At 48.5% G+C, this 27937-nt stretch overlaps 1 protein-coding gene across 1 annotated transcript in view; it reads left to right on the top strand.

Annotated features, from left to right (window-relative positions):
• Klhl3 (kelch like family member 3) overlaps positions 1–27937 on the top strand; it is a 117938-nt gene that overhangs the window by 79466 nt on the left and 10535 nt on the right. The window contains exons 7-11 of the mRNA XM_051172522.1: positions 5824–5940; positions 11084–11233; positions 22412–22529; positions 22906–23103; positions 25064–25165. Of these exons, the coding sequence (XP_051028479.1) occupies positions 5824–5940; positions 11084–11233; positions 22412–22529; positions 22906–23103; positions 25064–25165 (685 nt within the window). The remainder of the gene's footprint in view (positions 1–5823; positions 5941–11083; positions 11234–22411; positions 22530–22905; positions 23104–25063; positions 25166–27937) is intronic.

Here is a 27937-nt window from a genome sequence, read left to right as displayed (position 1 = left end):
CCCACATAGTCACCCACACCCACAGTTACCCACACAGTTACCCACACCCACAGTTACCCACACAGTTACCCACACAGTCACCCCCACAGTCACCCACACAGTCACCCACACCCACAGTCACCCACACAGTCACCCCCACAGTTACCCACACCCACAGTTACGCACACAGTCACCCACACAGTTACCCACACAGTCACCCACACAGTTACCCACACCCACAGTCACCCACACAGTCACTCACACAGTTACCCACACCCACAGTCACCCACACAGTTACCCACACAGTCACCCACACAGTTACCCACACCCACAGTCACCCACACAGTCACCCCCACAGTTACCCACACAGTCACCCACACAGTTACTCATACCCACAGTCACCCCCACAGTTACTCACACCCACAGTTACCCACACAGTCACCCACACAGTTACTCATACCCACAGTCACCCCTACAGTTACTCACACCCACAGTTACCCACACAGTCACCCCCACAGTCACCCACACCCACAGTCACCCACACGGTCACCCCCACAGTCACCCACACAGTCACCCCCACAGTCACCCACACCCACAGTCACCCACACAGTCACCCCCACAGTTACCCACACAGTCACCCACACAGTTACTCATACCCACAGTCACCCCCACAGTTACTCACACCCACAGTTACCCACACAGTCACCCCCACAGTCACCCACACCCACAGTCACCCACACCCACAGTCACCCACACGGTCACCCTCACAGTCACCCACACAGTCACCCCCACAGTTACTCACACCCACAGTTACCCACGCTGACTTTGCCGCTGGGTAAAGGCGGCATGGGGGAGTGGCAGGACAACAAGAGTTCTCCGTGGTTAGTTGTCTACAAAGACATGAAAAGTAAATCTCTACACTGTCCCCTTGTACTGTCTACCTTGTGTACTGCTCTGTAGGGCGCCCAGGAATCCTGCTACACTCTATGCAGTTTTAGGCTGACTTCCTTAAGGAGAAAAAAAATTAACCCATTGCTTAAAAACATCCTCAAAACGGTTACTGAGAGTGGGAGGATTAATTTTCACCAGGGGTGAGCTCCTCAATTGGTTTTCCAGCAACAAGTGGTCATTCCCTGAAATCATAGATGTACAAACAACACTAAATGGATACAGTAGATTGAATATGTGTATATAATATATGTGTAGGTATATATATGCATATATGTTAACAGAAAGAGGCCATTAATTTGAGAGGGAGGAGGGAAAAGGAAGGGAGAAAATGATGGAAATATATTTTAATTAATAAAAAATTAAGAAAAGAAAACCTGACCAGTCTTATTTTCAGAAGCTCCCAATTTAAAAGCGTGGCAGCAGGCTTTGCAAATGCCCTTGCCCTGTGTCTGTCCTGGGATGCTGTCCTGGGTCAGTGTGGAGGGCTATAATTAGCGTTACAGGCTTCAGGACTTGGCTCCCAGCTCCCTAGCTGGCTCAGGACTCCCGGCTGTCGGGCCTGAGATGCACTAGTGCACAGCACTCAAACTTAGGGCTTTGGCTTCGAAGTCCAATGGCACCTGAGGCTCCTCCCCTGTGGTAGTGTGGCTTTGCGAACTTGTTACTCCAAGTCTGTTTGACCATCTCTAAAACGTGAGTCATGACACCTCTGTGTGGATTAAATGAGGTTACGCATGTAAGGTGTTATTGGTCAAAATTCTCCAATCCTTTTTAACAAATCAGATCCATGGGCAGGAACCTAGTTTTTTCTTTGATATTGCTTAATTAGCCTCGAGGTCCTGTTGTGAGAATCACTTTACCAAGGTATGAAGCTGCCTATTGGTCTTGAATTCTCTTTTTGTTGTTTGTTTTGTTATTTGCTTTTTTTTTTTTTTTTTTTTTTTTTGAGACAGGGTTTCTCTGTGTAGCCTTGGTTGTCCTGGACTCACTTTGTAGACCAGGCTGGCCTCGAACTCACAGAGATCCACCTGCCTCTGCTTTCCTGAGTGCTGGGATGACAGGTGTGAGCCACGGTGCCTGGCTTCATTGTTCATTTTGAAAGCTAGCATCAGCACCCACTACCCCGAGCCCCCTTTACTTGAGGTAGTCATGTCCAGCCTGGCTTGGCTGCCTGTGTAACCAAACTGGGGGTGGGGAGCCAGCCAGTGTTTCCGGCCAGGGCTTATTAGGCCAGGCCCTAGAACAATAAAAACTAGGCCTCAGCTCCTTTGCTCTTATAGCATCCAAGAAAGTGGTTTGGCAGCATAAGTCAGTGAGGAATGACCCTGTTTCTTTGGGACAAGACCCCAGGTGTGGGCAGCTGAGTGTTCCATCGGGGAACCCCATGAAATGTTGTCACCCAGGAAGCATCCTCCATCCCTTTGCTGAAGCCTTGGGTCTCTGCTTAGCTTCACTGCATACAGGATTTAATCTTCCCTGTACTAGGCAGATTGAGTATCTCAGGCTCTGTGCCATGTGACTCTCATCTCTGCTGCTATACACAGAGCAGCCAGGAGTCTGAATGACCGTGGCACCGTTCCAGTGAAATTTTATTTACAAAACAGGTGCAGGCTGGATTTGGCCTGTGTGCTGTACTTTGCCAAGCCCGGCTAGCGGACACTTGAGAGGCAGTTGAGACTCATGGGAAACAGGAACACCACAGCTGTGGGTTTGAGGGGACCACACAGCTGCCTCTTTGCAGGTCTGGACTGAACAAGTCAGTAAAGGGCGTGGACTCAGTTGGCTTACCATGAGGACTCAGGAGGATGACGTCTGTGAGGCCTTCACAGGTTAGCTGTTGGGGATGGCTCCAAGTCCACTCAGGGCTAAAGCTATTTGGATGTTTATTTGCTGGCTTGCTTTCAAGCACGAAGCCCAAATGAAAGAGCTATGCGGTCTCTGCGGAGGTTGGTGCTGTTCCTGTAGATTTCACAGTTGAGTAGGTAAACAGCAGCTGAGTGGAGTTGGCTAGGCTGGTCCAGCCCACGGCGAGATAACGTCAAATAACAGCAGTCGTGGGTTTCCACCTTTAAAGCAAAGATTGCGCTGCTCAGTGGGGAGAACAGGAACTGTGGCTCAGCTCTTGCTACCCAAGCCCTTGTTCCTCAGCGAAGCTTTGTCATGCAGCCACTGCTGTCACACTGTACGGCATGGGGACATGAGACAGATGGCGCAGGTCTCGTTCCTGTAGAAGTTCACAGTCAGGTAGAAGGAAGTGAGAAGAGGTGTGGGTAAGCATGCAAGGCGGGAGGGGAGGCGACAGCCCACCACCTCCCTCCATCCAAGACGCCAGTCCCCCGCCCACCCCTCCTTTCTGCTCCAGCCTGGCCTGGTGCCACTGCCTCCTTACAGGCTTCCTCTGAACCCACTCACTCACTCGTTCACTGACAGGAGTGTCTGAGTGCATATTAGGCCCAGGAAGCACTGCTGTGTCGAAGGGACCAGAACTGTCAAGTTTATGACTTAAAACACGCAGGAAGGATTCCTGTGATATTTGTATACTTATGGTTAACATACAGCTTATGACATTCAGAAACAGGAAACACTGGACACGTGTACTGTTCATTTCCTTTAATTCTGTCCTGTTCTGTTTTTTTTTTTTTTTTTTTTTTTAAATGAAATTCTTGGCTGGAGAGATGGCTCAGTGGTTGATTGAGAGCACTGACTGCTCTGGTAAGGGACCTGGGTTTGAGTCCCAGCATCCACAAAGTGGCTTACAGCCATCTGTAACTCCAGTTCCAAGAGAGGCGATGCCCTCTTCTTACCTCTGTGGGTATCTGCACTCCTTCGGATAACACACAAATAAAAATAATTCTTAAAAAAAAAAAAAAACAAGTTTAATGGGTAGGTGTGGTAGTGCGTGCCTTAAATCTGTCTCTAATTCTCTGTAGTTCAAGGCCGGCTTGGTCTATGCAGGACAGCCAGGACTACACAGAGAGACCTTGTCTCAGAAACCAAAACCAAAACCAAAAAAACCAAAAGCAAACCAAACCAAACCAAAAAAAAAAAAAAAACAAAAAAAAAAAAAACAAAACAAAACAAAACAAAAAAACCAAAAAACCAAAACCAAAACCAACCAAACAAAAAACTTTAAAAAAATACTAAAAAAAAAATCCTGATCTAGGTAAAAATATAGTAAGCAGGTTGTATCTGTCAGAGTGTGCCTTGTAAGGCATGTCACCGTAGCACGACTCTGAGAACGGAATTCTTGTTCCACAGGCAACTTTTGATGTTAACGTTCACTGATGACCTTCGCTGAGTCCGTTCCTACAGTGGTGCTTGCAAAAATCGTTTTCTTAATTCTGTCATTCTCCTACCCTTAACGTAATAGCCAGGTTTTGTTTGTTTGTTTGTTTGTTTGTTTTGTTTTGTTTTTAACAGAAGAGTCCTTCTTATACTTCCTAAAATGTCCGTGGCTCCTGGGTCCAAATCTTATTTACTGTGCTAGGATCTTTTACTGTATTTTGAGAAGTAAGATTGTTTGACGTTGAGGTAGAGTTTGGAAAACAGTAGAATATACTTGTTGGGTATACAATTTGATTAACTTTAAAGAAGTCCCTGGATCCACTGGAACTAGAGTTAGGGATGGCTGTGAGCTGCCATGTGGGTGCTGGGACTTGAACCCGAGTCCTTGTAAGCACAAGTGCTCTTAACCGCTGAGCCCTCTCTCCAGCCCATTTTATTCTCTTTAATAGCAAAGCCAATTTTTCACCAGTGGTCTTCAGGTTGTTTTTTTTTTAATATGTTTTATTAATTTATGCATATTACATCTCAATTGTTATCCCATCCCTTCTATCCTCCCATTCCTCCCTCCCTCCCATTTCCCCTTACTCCCCTCCCCTATGACTGTGACTGAGGGGACCTCCTCCCCCTGTATATGTTCATAGAGGTTGTTCTTCGTAAACTTCCCACTGTGTTAGTGCCGCAGCTGACACCTCAGACACATGCTCTTGCCCATGTGAGTGAGCCTTTTGGCAAGCTCTTGCTCTAGAAGGGATATTTTTTGACCAAAGACGTCACATATGTCCAGTTGTACTGGCTCTGCCACATCCCCTCCTTCCCCCCTCAAAGGTAAATGTATCCATTTCCATTAAGACGACTGGTTGGCTCAGCCTCTCAGGTCTGGATTTTGCCAGTCTGTGTGCACAGTGCTATGGAATTTGAATTTGGACTTAACCCCTGTGCAAAGCAAAACCGCAACCTCTCCTTTGGGTCCCAGGTTCGCCAGCTTTGATTTGCACAGAAGTGCAATCTTTCCTCAAAAGAGAAGGAAAGATGTTTTGTCCTCTGGCATTCGATGTCACTTTCATCATCATAGCTACTTCAGGCAGTGGGTAACATTGCCAGGCATTCTATATTATCTGGGGATTAAATGAGGGAGGAAACTGGCCCCCATCCCCCAGGATTTCTGCGCCCCTCCCCAACTTCTGGTCCTTTTTTTCTTTTTTCGAGACAGGGTTTCTCTGTACAGCCTTGGCTGTCCTGGAATGGATTTGTAGACCAGGCTGGCCTCGAACTCACAGAGATCCTCCTGCTTCTTGCTTCCTGAATGCTGGGATTACAGGTGTGCACCATCACGTCCGGCACCACTTTGCCTTTCTATCCTAAATGACTATCAGAACTTACTTTAGTATGACCCATGACTGCGCATGTGGCGTGGCAGGCTTGTCATTTTCCATGTGTGTTCCCTGAGAGGCCAGCGAGTCTCCAAGGCCATTCTCTTTTTATTTCATCCTAAATATCAAGTCTTAGATTATGTCCCTGTGTGGATGACTGGCAACCTTTTTTTTTTTTTTCTCCTTCCTGGTTTGTGACTCGAGGCAGTGGCTTTCAAGCATTCTCTTTTCTTCCCAGGTGTTTGAAGCTGTGATTTCATGGATCAATTATGAGAAGGAGACTCGCTTAGACCACATGGCAAAGCTGATGGAGCACGTCAGGCTCCCTCTCTTACCGAGAGATTACCTGGTCCAGGTCAGTGTTTGCGAGTCCGCCCGCCTGCCCGGCTGGAGGAGCGCAGAGGCCACTCTGTCCCAGAGGTGTAGCTGAGGCATTTCCTGAGTCTGGGAGGTGGGGATGGAGGTTGTCAGCTCCCTGTGCTGAGTGTGAAGTGTGGCTGTCTGCCCAGCAGCTTTAGTTACCAGCCTTACTGTCTCCCGGGCAGACGGGGCAGTAGATCTAAGAAGAGCTGTTGTAGGGAGGAGAAGCATGAGCTGGTTTTCCCTTGGAAGAACGGAGAAAGAAGAGTCATTCCCATGATGCCTCCGTGTTCCCTTTCTGCTGTGATCTTAGGCAACACGAAGTCCAGGTCAGGCGTGAAAACCAGCTCTTCATACATGCATAGGGCGCAGAGTCTACTTCCTCTGAGAGAAAGAGAAAGTAAGGACTCTGGAGTTTAATCCTTATAACCACCCTTTGAGGCAGTGATTGTGGGCTTCTCGATGTCAGCCCTCTTTCCACACGGCTCCGAAGCACACAGTCCTATGACCTGCTAACTTTGATAACCTCTGTCTTGTTTACACACGGGATGGTTTATTTTGTGCAGTAAATGGCGTCAGACATTCTCACAAACCTTCCAGTGTGTGGCTTTAAGTCTCCTGGTGTGTGATGCCTTTCTTTGCAGGTGCTTAGGAGTGTCCCGGAAGCCCGTGGAGTGCTGCCACCTGGTGGCCACAGGTCTCCTCCTCTCACCTGCCTGAGTTACCAGTGTTACTGTCCACCCCTCTCTGTCCCCATGGAAACTGACCAGCTGGGATGGGTGGGTGGCCAAGGGACTGGGTTCCGCAGAAAGCTAAGGAAGCTTCTGAGGCTCCCATAATGGAAACTTATCAATGACATGGGCTCATTCTGGTTTACCCCAGGAAAGTCAGGGTTGGATATGGAAAGAGGGTCAGAGATGATGGCCTGAGAAAATTATGACCCTCTGTTAAAAAGGAGCTTTATCAATCAGACCTCATGAGATGGACTCTGCTAGGACAGGGCACTTACTTAACACTTATTTGACCTTGAAACTTAAAGTGTGATGAAGATAATTTATATACTTGGGGGTGCTTTTCTAATCAACCACTCTACCTCCCAAATAAATGAGACAGAGACTTCTAAGGTTTATTAATAAGCTTCAAGCACCATAGCTGGTCAGATAGCCATTTACATTAATCCTCTATGCTAACCTTGCTATTTCCTAGCCATGTGCCTTGAGTTAGTCGCCATGCTGCTCCTGCCTGGGCTGTTTCTGTCCCATCAGGCCACATACTTTCGCTCTCTTTCTCTTTCTTCCTTCCTCTCTCCCTACCTCGTGAAGCCTACCCCCCAAGACTAGGAATGGAAGTTCTGCCTACTCTCTCACCCAGCTAAAGGCTGTCCAGATTTTTTTATTAACCAGTCAGAGATAATTGGGGAGCAAAGTTTACACAACATTGATCAGTGCGTATGACAATGCTCTTGTCTGGACTGCAACCAGATCTCAGGGCCAGACTTCGGCATTAGAATACACAGAACAGCAGACTAACCCCCAACACGTCTCCATTTTTGTCTAAATAAAGAGGCTCTTTCTCTTACAATAATTAAGTACATACAGTAAGAACAATTATGAAACAACTATGAAAACTTATCATGTAAGAATCACATTCACAATGTCCAGTCCATTTGTATTTGAAAACTTAGGAGAAAGTACTCTCCTATCTGTCCTATCTTGGTGAGTTCAGAGTTTTGTACTTAAATCATTTTCTGTCATAGCTTGCATTTATCAATCTAAAAATCTACTTAGACCCAAAAATATCATTTTAAAACATATTCTTAAATCCTAAACAACTCAAACTTAATTGTGAGACTATAAATATCTAGTCTTCGAGCCCACCAGAGATCTAAGAAGGCTAAGGATTACCTGAGTAAACAGGAAGTGCAGAGCAAACAGCTTCCTAAATATAGAAATGACACAGACAGCTGGCTGCTAGGACAGTTGCACACATTTTCTCTGCTATGTTGGAGCATCATCTTCAGTCTCTGGCACAGTATATGACAGGCCTTTTGTGAAGCAGGAATTATGAAGGATTGCCTGCCTGGTCTTGATAAAGCTCAGCAGTCAACTTCCCTGCACAATTTTCCTAAGTTTGGACAGCACGTTCTCTGCAGCTGAAGCAAGGGCAGTTTCTTGCCCGATGGCTGGCTTGCCACATTTGAAACAAACTCCACATGGAAGTTCTTATTTGCCCATTATCTTCTTTGAAGTAGAGTGGGGGTGATGCCAAGAGCTGACATGTATCACTGCCCAAAAAAAGCTCATTGTTAATAGAACATCTTAAATGTCATATTCTGTGGATCTCCGAGGTTTTTAAAGACCATCTATTTATTTATAGTATATCTGAACAGGTTAACATGGCTCACTGTTGGTGTATTTTTAAACAACTATTTTTATTTTGTGCTCCTTATATCTCTTTCTTCCTACTCCACCCCAATCCCTTCCAACACCCCAATACCAGGTAGGGGAGAAGGAAGGCTAGTGGGGAGAGGGGGCGTAGATTTCCGTACCTGCTTCCTGCTGTTTAGGGTTGCCAAGTTGCTTGGTGCACGTCCAACCTTCATTCAGAATATTTCCAACTTCTTCTCATCAAACTGCACCAATAGCAACCAGGAGCAGCAGGGAGGAATCACCAGCAGCCTTCTTTTTTCCTCAGAGCCCCCAGTCTCTCTCTCAGCCTCTCTCTCTCTCTCTCTCTCTCTCTCTCTCTCTCTGGGTCTCTCTCTCTCTCTCTCTCTCTCTCTCTCTGGGTCTGGCTTTTATTCCCACTGACAAAGACCACACCCCCCACACGAGGTAGTTCCTAGCTGACAAACATCACATGCCTTCTCAGGAGGCAGTTATCAGCTGTGGACAAACTGGAACAGTTCCCATATTCTACACCTGGGATTAAAACAAAAACATGTTAACATATAAACCAAAACTTCCATAACACTCACTTCCAGCTGCTTACTATTTGTTCAACCTAGGAGACGTATTTCTCATGTCTCAGCCAGTCTCAGAGCTGTTCCCATGGAAAGGGATCAGTTCTAATGTTTCCTGTTTTGTTGGTCTTCTTGATTTTTTTCTTCCTGCTTGTAGCCAAGATCTTCAGGAGGGTTCCCTTGGTCATATCTAATTTTTATTAATCTTGATGGAATCCATACTTTCTCTTTTCTGGTGGAAACATATGCAAAGCCTTTTTCCCAGTGTAACACATTTCCTTCCCTCCATTTGGAAGTTAGGACATTCATGGGCTGACCTAATTCAACAGTCCTTTTTAAAATCCAGGTTTTTTTTGTTTTGTTTTGTTTATTTGAAGCCATGTTACTTGTCTTATTGATATTTTAAAAATTTAAAGCCAACGAATCATTATTTAATCTATCTCTGGGAGATCTCATATTTCCCTTCTGTTCTATGAATGTTATCTTTGAAATCCTATTAAATTTCTCCATAATCGCTTGTCCTGTAGGATTATAAGATATACCTGTAACATGTTCTATATATCACAATGTCTAACAAATGGTTGTATTTTATTGGATACGTATATTGAAGCATGGTCAGCTTCAGTTTGTAAAGACATTTCTAAGGTAGCCACCATCTCTAATAAATGTGTAATCTCAGGACCATCTTTTTCAGAATTCAAGGCAAAAGCCCGTTGGGATTCTGAATAGAAATCTGTGGCATGGTGCACAGTTCTTAGTTTTCCAAACTCTGTAAAATGAAACATGTAAGGTATCGTATGACATTTCTCCAAGGTAACATCAGTGAACAGAATCTGTATTTTTAATTCAGTATATAGACCTAGTAATTGATCCTTTACAACATAAAGATAACATCTAGTCTTATGACGGTCATAGCTGAACCTTCTTTATCCAGCATCTTCACGGACTGCCTTCTGTAATTTCCTTAGGCCCTTGTGGACTTCTCTCATCTGGAACCACGTTTTTTTGCGGTTACTCTAGCAGCCTTCAGTTTTCGCAGTTACTAACAGTTACCCAGCTCTTAGCAGGCATTTAAAAAACAGCACGCAAACGTATACCATGTGATTCTGTGATAAAACATATGGCATGCTCTTGATAGCCTTGATCATTCTTGTTATAAGTTTGTCTTATATGTGAGTGCTTTGCCTGCATGAGTGTCTGTGTACCATGTGTGTATGGTGCTCATGAAGGCTGGAAGAGGGCACTGGATTCCCTGGAGTTGCAGAGAGTTGTGAGTCACCTAATGGGTGCTGGGAATGGGACCCAGGTCCTTTGGGAGAGCTGCCAGTGCTCAGGCCTCATTCCGATCACTCTTAAGTGCACAGCTCAGTGGCATTAGTGTCCCTCTGCACACCATCGCCATGTGTGCTTCTGAAGCCTGCTTATCACCCTGTACTGTAGCTGAACCCACGAGCATTAACTCCCAGGGGGCTTCTACCTCAAGGGACCAGATGCCTAAGCATCAATAGCCTCACTCCACTTTCTCTTTAATCCTAAACATTTATGATTTGTCCGAACCTAGTTCCATTCCCAACTGGGAGGGTGAGAGAAACCCAGATTGTGTCTGGGGGAAAAAGAGGCTTCCAGAGGCAAAGGCCTTGTTTCATCAACCCACCTTTCCTGCCAGCTCCAAAGCTGCCAGAAGATGACGGCCCCAGCCATACGTTTATTCCTCGGGACTGATGGGTCCCAGGAGACAACTGGCTGGGCCTTCCCTCTACATGGCTGGCTCAAGGGCTCAGCGATTCCAGTTTCTCACTCTGCAGCTGAGCTTGAGGGGCTCAGGTTAGGAGCCGTGTAGTGTTCATCAGTGTCTTCCTCTGAGCTGGCGCCCCAAAACCAAACCACTGGGTTTGTGCCTGTGATACACCCATTTTATAGATGAGAAAATTGAGGATCAGGGGTCCTAAGGGGTGGAACAGGGATGAGAGGCAGGACTCTCTGCTCTTGGAACTCCATGAGTCTGAGAGGGTGTGGTATGGAAGGCTATGAGAGAGAGAGAGAGAGAGAGAGAGAGAGAGAGAGAGAGAGAGAGAGAGAGAGAGAGAGAGAGTTGAGAATGACCCAGCCTGGGGAGAGCCTAGGGAATCATGGTCCCGCTCTGCTGGGGGGTCACCTGTGGACTCTTACCCCCCAGACAGTGGAGGAGGAAGCTTTGATAAAGAATAACAACACTTGTAAGGATTTCCTCATCGAAGCCATGAAGTACCACCTGCTGCCCATGGACCAGCGACTCTTGATCAAGAACCCCAGGACCAAGCCCCGGACTCCAGTCAGCCTGCCCAAGGTAAACCCCAGCTCAGCCTCTGCCAAGGCTATAACTGTCCACCCGGCCTTCCACTCCAGCCCCAGTTCTTTCTGGGTCACGGTTGCATTTGTGACCCAAGAGATGGATCTGTTGGGTCCTCGTGAATTTGTTAGTACCTCTGTCACCTGAGAACGGGCTTTGCTTAGACATGCAGGGTGGCCACAGCTGTGTCAGGGAGCTTTGGGCACAGGTGGGCTCCTCCTCCTCCTCTCATTCCACGCCATGCTGTGTGTGCTGTTCCCAGAGAGGCAGCAGCCCCCGCCCCCCGGCCTGCTGTACTGCGGGAGTCCAGGACAGTCCCAGTCTGATGCCTTTCCTCACTCCTGGGAAGGGATATGTCAGCCGGGGCTGACAGAGCAGACACCAGGCCTCACAGACAGTGGAGCAGGGTGGGAAGTGGGGGAATGAGACCCTGCGAAGTGGAGGAGGGGCCCGAAGAGAGGAAGGTGCTAGGGGTTCAGGGTAGCCAGAGGGGTGCTGATCTGTCTGGTCTTCATGAGAGCACCAGTAAGATGAGGGATGTGGCTCTGGTAGTCCCTGCAGTCCTCAGGCTTGGCAGGAGTTTTTCCACTCTCCTAACATATGGATGTGGGTGGGGTAGGTGGGAAAGTCTCAGTCAATCCCCGCCTGCTGGGAAGGGGGCAGGAATGAGTCACATTGCCCATTGACTACCCAGCAGGGTGTTACCAGAAAGTGTTTAGACTCTACTGTGCCATGGTCCTCCCCCACCCCTTCTCCTCCTCCTTCCATCTCTGCTGACTACTGCTCTCCTCCTTGCCTGCTGCTTCTGGGAAGGTCTTGTTGCTGGAGAAACAGGTCATTGCCCAATACCAACTACTTGATTTCTCTGAGATTGGCAGCCCCTAGCCCTCTGGAGCATGTGGGGTATGGTAGATGCAGTGTGCTCATATGTCACAAAAGTTTCAGATAGTGCAAAGCAGCTTGGTCTTCATGAAGTCCCTATCACGTGTCAGGCACCCGGCTGAGGGGATGGGGCTGTCTTTACTGTTGATATGATGAAACGTCATGACCAGCTACAGCGTGGGGAAGAATGGGCTTGTGTGGTTTGTGCTTCCAAATTGTGGTCCATCGTCAAAGGATGTCAGGACAGGAAACCCAAGCAGGGCAGGACCCTGGAGCAGGAGCTGATGCGGAGGCCATGGAGGGGTGCTGCTCCCTGGCTTGCTCCTCATGGCTTGCTCAGCCTGCTTTCTGGACCACCAGTCCAGGGATGGCACCACCCCCATGGGCTGGGCCCTCCCCCATCAATCACTAGTTAAGTGATTACAGGCTTGCCTACAGCCAGGTCTTACGGATACATTTTCTCAATTGAGGTTCCCTCCTCTCAGATGACTCCAGATGTGCCAGGTTGACCTAAACTAGCCAGCACAGGTGTGTTTTACATATACGCCACAGCTTTCAACACTGTGCTTATAAACTTTAGTTCTACAAAGGGAACTGAGGGTCACAGAAGTTCTGTGACTTTCCCAAGTGTCAGCACAGACAGCGTGAGGGACCACTGTTGGAATCCACTCCCTGAATGACACCTAATGCTGTGCAAACCTGACCATGATGGCTGCTCCTGCTGCCCCAGTCTGTTCGGGGGAGGTGCAAGAACCGGCCAAGGGCCTTAACGTCATTCTGTGTCCTTTCTTTCATGGAGACATTAAACGGAAGCATTTTATTTTTATTTTATTTTACTTCTCTCTGTCTCTCTCTGCGTATGTGTATGTAGTATGTACCTTGTTTGTGTGTGTGTGTGTGTGCACGTGTGCATGCATGTGAACCACTTGCCGGAGTCTGTTCTCTCCTTCCACAATGTGGGACCCTGGGATTGAACTCCAGTTGTTAAAACTTGGCGGCAAGTACCTTTTCCCATTGAGCCGTCTTACCGGCCCTTCTTGTAGTTTTAAAATGAAGAAAATTGTATTTCTTTTACCATAGAAATATAAATTTATTGTATATTAATAAGAATACACTGTGACTTAGAAATAAAGTAAAAGCCACCTGGAGCCACTGCTCCTGCCTTGGTGGGTTCTCTTTTCAGCAACATCTCTGTACATTTATCCATGAATAACTGAAAATGAACATTTTTATGTATCTTCTGTAAGGCCTGAAACACATCTCTGCACCCACTTAACCAAATGCTATAAATGACGGGTATAGGCCAAGTCAGCATTTAAACTGTAATGACTACAAAGTGCTTTGATGTTTTTCTGTACCATGTGTATTTCACAATCCTCAATTGATAGTCTTTGGAATAATTCTATTTTTAATATTGCAAATATATCTGTGTCAAATATTCTTTATTAAATGACATTTTTGTTTGTGTCTCTTTAATCTTGAGTGATAGTAATCTTGGTTTCATGTCATTATTTGTATTTCTTTTTGGAGAAATGCTCTGTTTATATCTTTTGTCCCTGTCTTTAATGAAATGCACATTTTTATTGGTAGTTCTTAAGGGCCTTTTCTATATTGAAGGCATTAGGCCTTGGTGTATGCACATTATTTTAGTTTGCAGTTTTCCTTTGAAGCTGTTTATGATATTTCTTCCAGCTTTTTGTTTTCTCAGTAGTATCTTTGGAAGAGTGAAATTTATAAAATTAGTTATTTCTATTGACAAGAAAAATTGTGTATGTTTACCATGTACATTTTGATTTAAAACATTTTAAAATACGTATACATTGTAGAATGGCAAGATGAGCAAGCCAACATGTATTATGACCACATGTGCTTATTTTTTATGGCTACATCTTTTAAATTTTACTCTCAGTGGTTTTCAACAATGTAGCATTTTATTGACTGTGGCCACCATGTTGTCAGCAGAGTTCTTTTTTTTTTTTTAAGTTTTTCAAGACAGAGTTTCTCTGTGTAGCCTTGGCTGTCCTGGACTCACTTTGCAGACCAGGCTGTCCTCGAACTCACAGCGATTGGCCTGCCTCTGCCTCCCGAGTGCTGGGATTAAAGGCATGCGCCACGCCGCCCGGTGTCAGCAGAGCTCTTGATTAGCCTTTCTACATGAAGCGGAAGCTTTGTACCCTTTGACAGTTCCCTAGCCACCTTCCCCTCCCTCTGCCTAACTACTCCGCTCCCCTTCTCTCTGGGTTTGCCTGCTTTAGACTCTGCATGCAGGTGAGAGATGCCTTTCTGTGCCTGGCTTATTTTCTTTGATGTTGAGTCTTTGGGCTTTAAATAGTTTACAAAGGACAAGATTTTCTCCCTTTTTTAGGCTGAGTAGTATCACACCACGTTGTGTTTCATCGTCTCTTGTCCTATCATCATAGTCACAGGCTGAGGCCTCAGCATCGGACAAGGCTGCAGTCTCCATCAGAGCAGCGGTGTCTTTTGACAGATTGCTTTCATGTACTTTGGATATTATCTGTGGCAGTGGGGTTGCTGGGTCACATGTCAGAGCTATGTTTAACTATCTGAGGAGCCTCCATACTGTCTTATAAAGCATCTATGTTGGGGAGAGCAGATGCCCGAAGGTTTGTTTGTTTGTTTCTTTCTTTCTTTCTTTTTCTGTTGTGATTTATTTTGAGTTTTATCTGTGGGGAGGCGGCTGGGAGGAGCACTTTTTTCTGTAAGTTTGAAGCTTTATATTTAAGTCTATGGTTCATTTTCAGAAGATTTTGAAAATACGCTATATGAAGTAAGGTCATATAGCTGGTTTATTTGGTATATGAATACCTGGCTTGGCATACCACACACTGGAAGGATCCTCCCCTCCCCAGCCCTTGCCCCTTTAGCTGTAAGCACAGATTGTATATGTTCTGGTCTGTTTCTGGGCTCCATCTTGTACCATCCCTCTGCCCTATGCAAGTGTCATGTGGCTTTGCTTACTGACTTCCAAGTCCCGAGGTACTACTGATGCCTCAGCTTTGCTCTTGGACATGGCTTTGCTAATTTCAGAGTCAGCTCATTAATTCTCCATGAAAAGCTGTGGGAATCACTGGGCTTGGATTCCATCTCTAGATTAATGGCGGTGTGTGTGTGTGTGTGTGTGTGTGTGTGTGTGTGTGATGGAGGAGGTGGGGTGGTATCTGACAGCCTGCCACAGTCTGTTCCTGTCTATGTGGCCCACTGACTTCTCTCTCAGTGATGTTTGGGCTTGTCTGCCTATGGCTTTTACCTGCTTGTTGTGAGACTTATTTATGGGTATTTTTTATTTTGATATAATTATAAATGTTCTTTTTCTGCGGGCACACACAAGTGCACTGCCTCAGAGTTAGGGGATTACTGCTGGCCGCTCATACCGCAGTGCCTTCTTCCCAAATTCTGACTTGTAGTAGTGTGTCGCTCACGTGCGGAAAGATGATGACAGGGTGGGGGTGGGGGAAAGGGAGGCTGCATCGGTGATGTGAATGCGGTTTATACGGGGCAGGGATGGTGCTTCAGGAGCATGCATGCACCCCAGGTTGAGGCTTTGACAACTACTCAGGGTTCTCTTGTGCATCCTGCATCCCTGCACTGAGCTGTATGTTCTGTGACAGCAGGCTTGGCACACAGCCTAGATCCTGGCACACGGGGGTGGAGGTGGGGGGGGGCGATAGCAGGGTTCTCGTGAGTGATAGGTACTTTAAAAGAAGTAATGATGTGGAGTTTAGCACTGACCATTTGTCACACCTCTCATTTGTTTTCTGCTGTCTTCAGCATCCACACATGTGTTTTTGCATGGCTGTGGTAAGGATGCGTGCCTTACTTTATAGAATATTTGGTTCGACCCTCAAAACCATCCAGCTCTGAGTGAACCTAGCCACCATTCCCAGGAGACTAGAAGACACTTGGATTAAACAAACAAATCCTGGGCCCCAACCTGCACTTGCCTGTAAACTGTCTCGTAGGAATTGGTTCACTCAGTGACCTCCCACAGTTGCCCAGTACTGGGTAGGTTGTAGACACAGAAAGACTGGTAACTGTCCGTTGGTCAAGAGACTCCAAGTGAAGGGAGGGAGTAAGGTGTACACGGCAGTTATTTGATGTAACGGAGGAATGCCCAGGGTGCCTGGGCTCCATGGAGTAGAATAGAAGAAGCTCTCTGCTGGGCCGGTGTCGTGCTGAGGGTAAATGCAGTCAGCCTGTGGAGCTCACCCCTGTGCACTGGCTCCCGCCCTCACCCTCTGATGGCAGCTCAGGATGATGCATACTTTGTATCTTGCTCTTCCTTGGGTCACTGTTCTTGTCACTGGAAGCATCCACGATGACACAATACTGCTTACATAGCAGTTACTGGGCTGCCTCTCAGCATTTTATCCTGAGCGTTAAACACCTGTTATCTCATTTTTGTCTTCATGGGGCTGGAGGCTCTGCTGGCAGAGAACCCTGAGAGCCAGGAGGGTTGAGGGACTCGTCCAGGGCTTTCCTGCTGGCCAGTGGCAGTGCAAAGGATGACGGTCCTTACAGCGATAACAGCAGCGGGTCTCAGTCACCAAGCACAAGGACCTAGCACCAGGCTAAGTTCTCTGCTGTTACTACCTCAGAGAATTTCCGCGATTGGAATTGCCCCCCGCCCCCCTGTTTTGAAGATAGGGAGATTGACTCTTAGGCTATGTCACCTTCTTGCTATGGATTCAAGTTGCTATTATCTCGCTGGCTCAACAACAGATATTGACTGCCTTGCAGTTTCTGAGGGTGGGTGTCCCAGGGTGGCTTAGCCGGATTGTGCCGGCTCTGGTATCTCATAAAGCCAAGCTGGTGGTCAGGGTGACAGCCACTCAAAGGTTTATCTAGGGAAGACCTCATGCACGGGCTGCCGGCAGATTTCCGTCTCTTGCTCCATGGGCCTCCGTGCAAGGAACACGCCTCTCCAGTGAGGGACTCTGACACGTGAAAGCCAGGGGGCCACACTCAAGGCAGAGCCTTGCTGTAACCTCACCACGGAAGCACCCCATCCCTTTTGCCATTTTCTTTGACAGACACAGATCACTAAGGCACATGTGAGGGGTAAGGCGTCAACTCCATGCCTGAGGAGGAGGAGGAGCAGAAGAGGTCAGCGCTGTCTTTGAAATACAGCCGGAGGGTGGTTGGGCTGAGATTTAAGCTGAAGGTGAGGAGCTGGAGAGTTGAGCTCCAAACTGTTCTATGGCATGGCTTCTACACTCCACAGAACCTTCTACCTCAGTCCTCTGCGGGAAGACTCTCTGAGATGGCAAGAGACTTTGCGAATGATCAAGGAAACAGAGGAAGCGGAGGTCCTTGGGTTACTTGGAGGAACTAATAGGGAATTCCAAGGGCAGATTGGTTTGGCTGTCACAATTTCAGCTCAGACAGGCTTTCTGATACAGAAAACTTGGAGTGAGGGAGGAAGGTTAGCACCCTGTCAGTATTTCTCAGCAGTGACTGTCTGCTAAGGAAAGAAACCGACTTCTCTGAGATAGCTTCAGAGGGCGACAAGAGTGTGTTCCTGAGCTGGGGACAGGCAGACCATCCTGACACATTCCAGTAGGGACAGCTAATATCATCTTGGCTCCCAAACCTCTGGCACCCAGCACTCTCCGCTCCCAAACCTTTGGCACCCAGCACTCTCCCCAAGGCTGGGTTGCTATGGGCAACCAGAGACTGTCTCTCAGTCTTAGAGCCTGCCTGCATTACCCAGCTGCACAGATGGAAGCAGTAGGGAAAAAAAAAAATCAGGTTCCAGGAGGTGCAAAGGAGAACCTCTGAGAACGTACCGATTACAACGCTGTTCTGCAATTCCAACTCAGTGGGCACCTCTTTCCACCCTGTTTGAAGTGATCCAAAAAGTCATTTAGCATGGGCATAGGCAGGGCATGGCGGCCTGCTCCTGAGTTGGACTGTTCTGCTCTCAGATAAAAAGTGTTGGGAGAGGAGGCTGTTGGCACGTATTTAGGGTGACCTCCCCACTGGCCCAGGAGCCTTGATTGACACTGCCTCTCTTCCATCCTATTCCATGCCCCATCGAACACCCTGGGATCCTGAAAACCCTCACATTGGCCCACTGTTCATACTCCTCATTCTTTTGTTCAAGGCTCATGTATTTTTCTTTTCTATGTTTTCTTTAAAAAAAAAAAAAAAGATTTATTTATTATGTATACAGTGTTCTGCCTGCATGTATAACTGCAGGCCAGAAGAGGGCACTGGATCTCATTGAAGATGGTTGTGAGCCACCATATGGTTGCTGGAAACTGAACTCAGGACCTTTGGAAGGGCAGCCAGTACTCTTAGCCTCCGAGCCTTCTCTCCAGCCCTCTTTTCTGCATTTTAATAGTCTCTTTTAGCAAAGTCTTCACGCATCAATAATGATACCTTGTGTTAACCTTAACAAGACCGCACACATGTCCACCTACAGACACTGTGTGAAAAACACCCTGGTTTTCAGATGACCCAGGTGCTGAAAATGAGGCCTACCAAGGTTGAACATCTTGTCTGTGGTCAACATCTGACTAGTAATGCATTCACACTGAGCCAAGATGTGTCTGACCCCCACAATGCCCATTGTCTTTCTAATCCATTACTCTGTCTCTGGGCTTTGCTCTCCCACACTCTGGTTGTTAGACTCCCTATGGTTTCTGAATCTTGCCATCAGCTCTTGCCAGGGGAACCTGTTGCTTAGGAACCTGCATGGACCAGTCTTCTTCTCTACTGGACACACTTCCTTCGGATGAAATTTTTGGTGTTAGCCCTGCGGCCCCACGCACCAGGGTAAGAGAGACTCACTTCCTGCCCTGGCCCGAGGGACCGACTGGCTGGGCCTGCCTTCTGCCCAGCTCACCTGTCATGGAAGAGTCTGGACACACTCTGCTCTTGCACAGCCCAGGAAGGCCCCTCGGCCTGAGTGGAGATCCCCTGTGGCCAGGACTAGAGGCTTGATCCATGCGCGGTTACCAGTTGCTCCGGTGCGTGTGTTCCTATGGCCTTTCTCCTGGAAGCAGGATGGTGGATGTGAAAGACATGTGTTTTAAAACTCATTATGCTGGCCGTTCCCGTTCTAAGAAACCAGGCACCACATCCACTAAAATAAGCTGCCATTTGACCATCCATAGTGGCAGTGTTTTCCTTGGGTTGTGCCTAGTGACCATCCCTGTCATGGTGGAGTTCAGCTCGCCCTTGTTCAGGCAGCCAGAAATCTCCAGTGAACAGAACTGCAGGCCTTTGCACAGCGACCACTGAGACCTGGGGTCAGGGCACCAGGGTACCCGAGACTCTCAAGTATGTAGCAGGTTTTAGGAGGATTGCGCGGCAGTTAGCTAGCATGATCGTTAGCCCAGGAGCAGTTCCTTATGAACCCTGCATACCCATCCTTACCCAGGGTCACCTCAGTGGACAAGTTACTATTGCTGGGCATGGTGGGATGGGATGTGTCTGTACTTCCACTAGGCTGAGGCAGGAGGATTGCTTGTCTAAGAGTTCAGGGCTAACCTACATGACAGTGAGACAGTTAATGCAGGCTTTAGGGAAGTTTATGGACACACCAAGAGTCTTTAGAGCAGTGCCTCTCAACCGTCCTGACGCTGCAGCCCTTTAATGCAACTCCTCGTGTCGTGGTGACCCCCCCCGACCATAAAGTTATTCTTATTGCTACTTCAGCACTGTACTTTTGATAGTTATGAATCGTAATGTAACTATCTTGTATTTTCCAGTGGTCCCGGGTGACCTCTGTGAAGGAAGGGTCATCCCAAGGAGGCTGAGAACCACTGCTGTAGGGCTACCCTAGAGGAGGGAGGTGACGTCCACCAAGAAGCTGAGCTCGTTAGCAACCCCTACCCCTCACTCCACGGATCTGCCCGTGGCTGCCATTTAAGCAGGATGTGGTGTGAAGAAATGCACGATTTGCCTTTTCTTTGAGAACAGTTCTGCTGACCCAAACCAAGGGTTCTGAACAGAGGCTTGCAGGAAAGGCACATGAAGACTCAGCCTGGGAGCACTGCAGTGAGGCCAGGTCTGTGGTCTGGGAGCACTACAGTGAGGCCAGGCCTGTGGTCTAGGAGCACTGCAGCGAGGTCTGTCTGTGGTCTGGGAGCACTGCAGTGAAGTCAGTCTGTGGTCTGGGAGCACTGCAGCGAGGCCAGGCCTGTGGACTGGGAGCACTACAGCGAGGCCAGGCCTGTGGTCTGGGAGCACTGCAGCGAGGCCAGGCCTGTGATCTGGGAGCACTGCAGTGAAGTCAGTCTGTGGTCTGAGAGCACTGCAGTGAGGCCAGGTCTGTGGTTTGGGAGCGCTACAGTGAGGCCAGGCCTGTGGTCTAGGAGCACTGCAGCGAGGTCTGTCTGTGGTCTGGGAGCACTGCAGTGAAGTCAGTCTGTGGTCTGGGAGCATTGCAGCGAGACCAGGCCTGTGGTCTGGGAGCACTACAGCGAGGCCAGGTCTGTGGTCTGGAAGCACTACAGCGAGGTCAGGTCTGTGGTTTGGGAGCACTACAGTGAGGTCAGACCTGTGGTCTAGGAGCACTGCAGCGAGGTCTGTCTGTGGTCTGGGAGCATTGCAGCGAGGTCAGTCTGTGGTCTGGGAGCACTGTAGTGAGGCCAGGCCTGTGGTCTGAGAGCACTGTAGGGAGGTCAGGCCTGGGTGTCTTGGTTTGCTCTGGAAGAGATTAGAGGTCAGAACAGACCCCTGAGCTTTGAGGACTTTGTGACCCACATTGGATCACGGATACTGTGGACTGGTTCTAAAGAACCGTGACCCACGATATGGGTAGTGGGAGTCTGGTATCATGGCTGTTCTTGTGTAATGGTTGGCACATTGGGATTTTCTTCTCCTGAGGTTTGCCCTTCTCCCAGTACACATGGTATAGATGACCCCCGCCCTCCCCCCCCCACTCTTCAGTAACACAGAGTGAGGAAGTAGAAAACTGTGATAAGTCAGCGTGGCAGAAATGGTTAATGGCATATCATCAAGAAATCCCTCGAGGCCAAGGGTTAAAAATGTGCTTCTCCATGTTTGCTTCTACGGCAGAGCTCTTGCACCTCCCAGGGGCGTGTTAGAAATGGATTTCCGGCCAAACTCTGGACCTCCTGAATCGGAAACTTGAGGCGGGGCCCAGAAATTCATGTTTTTGCAACCCTGAAGTTTGAGAACTGCGAGGTGGCTAGGACAGGGTTCGGGCTTGTGTTGGCTAGCTGACACGGTCCCTGTTCCCCGCCTCGGAAAAAGGGTGCTGAAATGCCAGGAAGGGGCCAGTGTTACCATGATGGGGGCCGGGGGAGGTGGCCCAAGTTTATCACACCATGCAGACTATTGTTATTGCTGAGACTTTGATCCTTTCGTATCAATAGCACGTACAACTGTTCTGAGAGTGTGGACGCCATAGTGGTGCTGCAGCTCATCACAGAGCCAGAACATGCCTTTGGTTTGGCCACTCCCAGCAGCAAGAAGTACATATGAATTGCTATCCAAAACATACATTTAAATGTGTATAACCAGGATGAATATTTCATAAAATAACACCCTGAGTGTCTAATCTCTTTGCTGTTCAACTTGATGTATTCGTCACAACCCATGACTTGCTTTCATGACGCCCTAATGAAATGCAGCCCACAGGGGCCAATGCTGACGTGGACCACAGTTTCTGTCTGGAATAGGAAGAGGAACCATGGCAGTCCCACCTCAGTTTCAGCTGGGCTTGGCTTCTGTGTCTGCTCTGCCTCCCTTTGCTAAGTGACCTCTGGCCTTTACATCCTCATCTGTCTGTCACAGTGACAAGAAGATGACAACACACACTGCACACTTGGATGGCTGTGTTAGCCACGGCCTTACTTGTAGGAGGGGGAAAAAACCCCACTTCAAGCACCATTTTCAGAGCACTGTCAGTTAAATAACTCTGACGCCACAAAGCAGTACCCTTCGATGTCTAGATACTTAGAGATACTTATGTGCAGTGATATTATCCTAAAATGTATTGAAAACCTGTTCTTTCCACCTCAAATATGTTTGTCTCAATATAAAAACCGTTCCCCCATCTTTTGGGTACCAATATTGTAGTATATGCTGCCATTCCTACAACGTCACCCTGGGTGGGGGTGTTCGGAAGGCGTGTGCCTACGCTTGGGCTTCTGTGCTGCGCAGGCTTTTCTTGACTGAGCGTCACTCCCAGCGACTCCTGTATGTAGCGCCGCAAACTTGCAGGCAGCACGTGGAAGGGCCACGGGTTGGCGATCCACTCCCACGTGTGTTAGTTAATGTGCATCTGTCTCTCTGGAGGTCATGATTGTGGTTGGTGGCCAGGCACCTAAGGCGATCCGCAGTGTGGAGTGCTATGATTTTGAGGAGGGCCGCTGGGACCAGATAGCCGAGCTTCCCTCCAGGAGATGCAGAGCAGGTAAGTAGCCTGGGCTGGCCCCGACTCACCTGGGTTCCAAGCAACCTTTCCCCAGCTGGCCTCTGCCTCATGATGGCTTCCACGCTGGCCACGAAGCCCTGCTCCTACCTTCCCCTTTCTACCTTCACACTGGCGCTGTCTACTGTGAAGTCAGGTCTTATGTGCTGACTTCGGGAATTTGCTCAAATCTGGTGAAGCTAGAGAAACAGGCAGAAGAAGAAACCAGATCCCATAGTGACTCCTACATGTGTAAAGCTGAAGGTGGCCTTCCCACAGGGAGTCAGTCCTATACCCGCCTTGCATCCTTGATGTCACCCATCAAATTGGGCAGTCACCCGCCCTCCCGACTCTCACGCCTTGTTTTCCTGTGTCTCAGGTGTGGTGTTCATGGCTGGCCATGTGTATGCCGTGGGTGGGTTTAACGGTTCTCTGCGGGTGCGGACAGTGGATGTGTATGACGGCGTGAAGGACCAGTGGACTTCCATCGCGAGCATGCAGGAGCGTCGGAGCACGCTGGGAGCAGCCGTGCTCAATGACCTCCTCTATGCGGTTGGAGGCTTTGACGGCAGTACTGGTAGGTCCAGGGTGGGTTGCAGTAGTACATTCCTCTGGGCGACCTCGCTCTGCTCCCGTCAGTTCTTCGGTCTAGTCTGCGTATGTGCAGAAGCGCCCTAGGAGGGAACCCACAGGAATTACTGAACTACCCTCCACTGTCATGAAGCGCTGATGTAATCCTCACACACAGAAAAGGCTTCCCGTGGTTTACAGTTGTGCAGGTTCCGGTCCACAGCCTGTGTGGACCTGCAGGGAGGGTCATTTATCATGGCACAGTGTAGCGACGTGAAACCGTTCACTCCATTAGCCAGGAAGCCACAGGAAGAGGAGCCCTGTGACTTAAATCAATCACCTCAACGGCACCAGCAGTGCTAAGGGTCCTCTCCCAAAGGTCTCACCCACCACCTCTCAGTACCACACCCAAGAACAAGCCTTCAGCGTAAATCTGAATCTCTAAGGGCGTTCATGATCCAAACTCCTATGTGCCTTTCTCCTTAACCACTCAGCTTTTGGGGCTAGGAACAAGCTTTCTCATGTCCTGAGGCCACAGCTGCTCCACGATAGGACAGGTTCTGAGGAGCCCCCACACTCAGAAGGGCCCCTTTCTTTCCTTTCCCATGCCTAGCAGCCTGTTTCCTCAGAGGACCAGGCATAGCAAGGGAGCTGTCTGATGGAGCAGCTCGAGGATTTTAGTCTGAGACCTTTACTGAGCAATTGAGGGAACCTGTGCCTAACCTGAAGGTTCTGTGTGCCCGATCGATTGGCTACCATTCTTTCTACTGCCCCACAGAGCCCTGCAGGCTATGGCGCCACTCACGGGGGGGGGGGGGGGCTCTCACTCCCAGATTTGATCTCACTTCAAAATGTCAACCCCAGGTCTGAAGAGAGCACTGGCTGCTTTTTCTCAGGACCCGGGTGCATTTCCAGCTATTCATGTGGCAGCTACAGTCACCTGGAGCATCTGTTGCAGGGTATTCGACGCCCTCTTCTGGCCTCCATGGACCCTGCATATACGTGGTGCACAGACATACATGCATGAAAACACTTGTACACGTAAAAGATCATTTTAAGAGTTTGGATTTGAACTGTTGGCATGAGTTTGGAGAGAGGTCATCCGTACTCATGACTGCAGACTGTGACTCAAACGCAGGGATATTCTTTGCCCGGAGGGAAGGAAGGGCAGTCGGGATTTTTGCTTTGTTTTCTGTTTCCCTTTATTAAACATCTCTCTGAAGGCTCATCAGCGGGCATGGTCTAGGAAGAGCTATAGTGATTATTTCAGCAGGATTTGCTCCTGCTGAGGAGAAAGCCTGGCTGACTGCCGTAAAAGGGGGCTTTTGTTTTATACCAGAGAGGACGCATGAGGTCCCGAGGTTGCTGTTCCCAAGGCCTGACTGCATGTGGATACAGGGGCTGAGTTCTTTAAGCCCTTCTTGCCTTTCTCCCACAATGACAATATAGTTGTTATGGCTCCAGCTGGGACACGTGTGTCCCTGGCAGCAAGAAGAAGGGCGGGGTTGCCCCTGAATCAGGAATGGGAAGGCCACCCCAGAATTCGCCTATCAGATGTCTGCTTAGAGCTCGGTGATACCTAGCTGCGGGGGATCTTGGGAGGAACAATTTTAGCCATCCAGCTTGTAAAGTAGAGGCAGACAAGGGGTCGGGGCTGTTGTTCAGTGCATCATTGTCAGGTATTTCCTTGGCATCAAATGTTCCAGTCTGTAAGTTCAGTGGTTCATATCTGTAGTGCAGTTAAGATGGCCCCTTGCCACCTCTCCTGCTTCCTGTATGTTGTATCTTGGTGGTCAGTGGTCGCCTTCTGTAGACTCAGGAGTTACCATGGCCACATGCCAGGCAGACGTGTACCAAGATGGACCTGAGTCTGTAGTCCTGTCTTGGCCTCTCCCTGGCTGCACTGTTCCTCACATGTCAGGGTGAGGCCCATGGCTGGAGAGCGCTCACTATTTTCTTCTTCCTAGGCCTGGCATCAGTAGAAGCCTACAGCTACAAGACCAATGAATGGTTCTTCGTGGCCCCAATGAACACACGGCGGAGCAGCGTGGGTGTGGGAGTTGTGGAGGGTAAGGAGGCAGCAGAGGGTGGTGGCTGGTCCTATCCTAGCCTGCAGGCCTTGTCCTGAGTCCAGCATTGTGCTCCTCTACTATGGCTCCACTCTTCAGGTCTGAAGAGTGGCCTGAGGTAAGTTCCACCCTCTAGTTGACAGACAAGGAAGGCTGAGACTCAGCGGGGAAGCTTCTGAGCCAAGGCTAAGAAGGGGTTCAGCAGCTTTGGTGAGAAAGAAGAGGCTTAGGGAGAGTGACAGTCTGGCCCTTGGTCATTTGTCAGTATCTTTGCTACCAGTGGGGGATGGAAAGGATGTAGGGAGCCTAGAGTCAACAAAAAAACTGGGGTAGTGAGGATGGGTGCTAATTATGCTTGGTTACTTCTCTGCTCACCTTCATTTGGTGCACACTAGCAGGGCCATGGAAAAGCAGGCTTCATGTGGTGCATACTAACAGGGCCATGGAAAGGCAGACTTCATGTGGGGCACACTAGCAGGGCCATGGAAAGGCAGGCTTCTTTTTTTAGGTCTGATGAGTCTTAGGAGAGGCTAGGTGTCGGGTGGGGCTGAGGCAGGAGGGCGTGGGTGAGATCAAAGGCCTGGCCAGAAATTTGTAGAACATCTTTTTCTCTTACTAATTCTCCCAAGCCTTCTGGAAGAACACAGGCTGGACTCATATTTTCCTGTCATATTTTTATCAGTGGGGGAACTGAGTCCTGGAGAGAGCAAGCAAAGTACTTGTATTATGATAGGAAACAGCAGAACAGTCCTCAATCCAGGTCTTCAGACTCTGAGTCTAGATTCTGAGCCCATTCTCAGCTACTGATAGGTAGGAGTTTGTGAACTCAGTACCAACATTGAGAGTATGAGTTGAACTAAAGTGTTAGAGATGATGGGCCAATGCATATTTATTAGTCTGTATTGATGTCTGCATGGATGTTTCCTGTGCACCTACGGGAGCACACACATGCATACACACACATACATGCACACACATACACATGTGAATAGGCACCCACACATACACGCACACATACACACATGTACACACACATGAGCCTAATGTGCAGTGAAATTGTGTCTTTGTTTTCTGTTGTTGTGATAAAACACCAAAAGCACCTCGGAGAAGAAAGGGTTTGTTTGGCATATAGATCATAGTCCATCATCAAGAAAAGCCAAGGCAGGAACCGAGGCAGGAACCTAAGGCAGGAACCCAGGCAGGAACCGAGGCAGGAACCAAGGCTGAGACCATAGAGGAGTGATGCCTACCTGCTTGCTCTCCATTGCTTGTTCAGCCTGCTTTCTTTTATACCACCCAGGACCACTTACATAGGGAATAACACCACCCACAGTGGACTGGGCCCTCCTCCGTCTGTTTGCAATCAAGAAAATGCCCCACAGTCCAGTCTGATGGAGGCGGCTCCTCAGCTGAGGGCCCCTCTTCGCAGGTGAATCTAGTTTGTGTCAAGTTGACACACACTAACCATCATAGCCCATGACTGTCTCTCCTCTTGGCACTTCTTAACCCTTGCCATGGCTATTTAGTTTGACATTTCCACTTAAAAGTGTATTATCCCCGTGTAGTTGAACACATTGTCTTAGTGAGGCCAGGATTCCATATCTCTATCAGAATAAATTGCTTCTCAAGCTCTCATTCTCTTGCCGGGATAGAAGTTGCTTTGTCAGCCAGATCCAAGAGCGCTATCTAGCCACCTTCTAGTTTCTCTTCTTCCTCAGCCAGAAGCATTAAACAATAGAGCTGGGGCTAAGAACATCAGACCCTTGCTAATACACTCAAGGGGAGGCCTTGGGTGGCTTCTGGCTCTAGCTGGTACAAGGTTGGAATGGTTGATGAGGTTAGAGGGGGTGCCTCGAAGGTAGAGACAAGGCCTTTTGTCAGTGTGCCTGCTTGCAGAAATGCAGGCAATTTGTCCCTTGGCCCCCTGCACCTGAAACGCTATGGGCTGTGGGCCGCCTCAGCTGCAGAAAGTGTTTCTAAGAATGTGGAGGAGGAACTGGAGTGGACCATGTCTCACGGTGGCCGAGGACTCGGCTTTCTACACTGGTCTGTTCTCCTCCGTCTCACTCCCACGGTTATACAGTCTGAATGACCCTTAGAATTGCAGGTGGTTACTTGTCACCTGGAACAATCTGTCATGTGGACAAGGTACAGTGTGGGTTGGAGTGTAGACAGAAATGGCCAACAGCGGAGCGGGTGCTACCAGAGATGGGACCACCTGAGCTGGTGCGCACCGTGTGACTGGCCTGGGTTCTGGAGAGGGCCCTTCGTGAATTTGTTTGTCAACTTTGACTTTGTGGGGTAGGAGCTGTGGTCGAGGTCTTTTTTGAGAAAGGTCAATTGAAAAGACTCAAAGAGAAAAACAGTTCAGCAACTGTAAGAGTTCTGGGCCAGCAGCCATGATGACTCTCAAAGCTAACAACGTGATTGTGCATGTTCACATCCTAATTGTACCCTCCATATTAGGCCTCTCATAACGCACCCCTCCCAATTCTTGATTAAATAATTCTGTTAAATAGATTTTCCCGTGTCTTTGTTTATTTAGCCTATAGCTAGTGTCAGTTTAGCCTGTGGCTAGCATCACAGTGTCCCGTACATCTGCTGTCCGTAGGTGAAATAGAGTTTCTCTCCCTGTCCCCACAGAAGGGGCTGTCCCATTGTATCTAAGACTAACTGTTAAACCCCATATGTTTGAATCCTTGTCCTCACCTAAGTCAGAGAACTATTTCTCAGCTTCCAGCCCCAGACAGAAATGACTCTCTCACAGGAGCT

This window comes from Acomys russatus, chromosome 3 (assembly GCF_903995435.1).
Source record: "Acomys russatus chromosome 3, mAcoRus1.1, whole genome shotgun sequence".
Taxonomy (NCBI): Eukaryota; Metazoa; Chordata; class Mammalia; order Rodentia; family Muridae; genus Acomys; species Acomys russatus.
The sequence above is the reverse complement of the archived record's forward strand: the minus strand, read 5'-3'. Positions and strand labels throughout refer to the sequence as shown.